This window comes from Phodopus roborovskii, unplaced genomic scaffold (assembly GCF_943737965.1).
Source record: "Phodopus roborovskii unplaced genomic scaffold, PHOROB, whole genome shotgun sequence".
Lineage (NCBI taxonomy): Eukaryota > Metazoa > Chordata > Mammalia > Rodentia > Cricetidae > Phodopus > Phodopus roborovskii.
The window spans coordinates 4,160,001-4,161,656 of record NW_026125444.1 but is presented as its reverse complement, the minus strand read 5'-3'; the positions used below and the strand labels follow the sequence as shown (position 1 = coordinate 4,161,656).

Here is a 1,656-nt window from a genome sequence, read left to right as displayed (position 1 = left end):
TCTGTCTTTATTGAAAGCAAATCTTCATTGCATTTAGATGGACTTTTGGCCTCAGAAGATTACTCTGTGACTGAATGAACTCTTTTAGTTGTGGTTTTGTCATATTTATTTCTTGGTTTAGGGCTAAATGAAAAGATCCCAGAGGTCATCAGAAAACAGCAGGTAGTTCCTGGAAAAGGTTCCTTTGTACTAATTGAAGTTACAGAAGGCTGACCAAAGCATGTGGCTGCTTCTGTCCTTGAGCTCTTGGCCATGGTTAGAGTTGGCTTTGGTTTGCAGCTGTAGCCTTTGACTGTGTTTGCAGGTAGACAAAGCTTTATCACAAGGAGGTAAAGAGTACAGTTGTAAGATCTATGCAGATATGCAAATGTTTCTATGGTGCTTGCACAGATAATGTTAGCTTAGGATTGCACTTTACATCTTAACACTAACAGCACAGACTGGAAGCCTAAGGTTTTAGATGGTTGCAACAGTCTAAATACTGTGTTTTGTAATAACTAACTTATGTCATTTACAGTTGGTGGCACCAACATAAAAAAAAAAAAAAACTAATGTTCCGTTGTTTAAAATTGAGCTAGATACAAGCAGTGACACTAATTTCTGATACTACTCCTGTGCAAATTAAAAACAATAGCAACAAGTTGAACTTGACCAGCAATTGTTTCTAACATTACAACTACTGAATGCTGGAAAATTCACATTAATGAAACTAACACTATTTTTGGCAGTATATGAGGCGCAGTTGCTTTCTATAGGACATGTATCCTCATATTCAGTCATTTCATGAACCCTTAAGAGCCACATTTTTTAAATGGGCAGAGCCATTATGGAAAGAACAGTTCTTTTTTTCCCAAGAAAATCAGTTTTTGCTTTTTTTTCCTAAAAAAAGAAAAAAGAAAGAAAAGAAGAGTAAAATAAAGTAAAATAAAGAAATAAACAATAAAGACAGAGAGAGAAGAAAACAAGCAATTTGCCTGTTGATTCTGAATCCCAAAGGGCTGGCTTATTAAGTTCCTTTAGGGCTGTCTCCTTTATCCATGCTTAATAAATAGTCACAGTAAAAATTTGTCAAATATTCATGGTTGTGGAGTGGTTATGAAGGTCAGTGATATGTCCCTTCACACTGAGGTGTCACAAGTTCATTCTCATTCCAGATCTTCAGACAAAGGCTCTTCCTCAATCTCTCTGTCATCTTCTAACTCCGGACTGTGATTGGCTGTTGTCACTAAGGACATTGGACAGTCTTCATCCTCTGCAATCACAGGTTCTTCCTTGACATGTATCGAATGTCTGAAAAACATGTGGATGCGCAAAGTTTTACTAAATGACTGGTAAGCAAAAGTTGAGCAACTGTGATAAAGAGGTCAACTCAAAGAAAAGGGAAGACCACCCTCTGTTTCCTCAAACTGCATCTGACAGGGAGCAGAGGCTGGTTATAAACTTGATCAGGGAACCATGGGTCAAGGCTTCAGCAGAATGTGTGCATGGACTCCCACATGCTGTGTGGTGTTGTTGTTTCAAATGAAATGTTTTGTTAGTATTTGTTCTAAACAGAACAAGCTAAAAGGAATATTAAGCAGATAACAGGCAAGCTGAAATGTATTTTCACCATTCAGTTTTTACTAACAATGTCATTCCTCAGTGTTTCAGATTCTG

The 1,656-nt window shown here is 37.3% G+C and overlaps 1 protein-coding gene across 6 annotated transcripts in view; it reads right to left on the bottom strand.

Annotated features, from left to right (window-relative positions):
* Nucleotides 1-923: 923 nt before the first annotated feature.
* Foxp2 (forkhead box P2) overlaps nt 924-1,656 on the bottom strand; it is a 328,925-nt gene continuing 328,192 nt past the window's right edge. For 5 of the 6 annotated variants that reach the window (XM_051175704.1, XM_051175702.1, XM_051175705.1 and 2 more), the window contains exon 18: nt 924-1,290. In XM_051175704.1, the coding sequence (XP_051031661.1) occupies nt 1,146-1,290 (145 nt within the window). In that variant the 3' untranslated portion in view covers nt 924-1,145. The remainder of the gene's footprint in view (nt 1,291-1,656) is intronic. The other variant, XM_051175706.1, reaches the window with a different exon arrangement.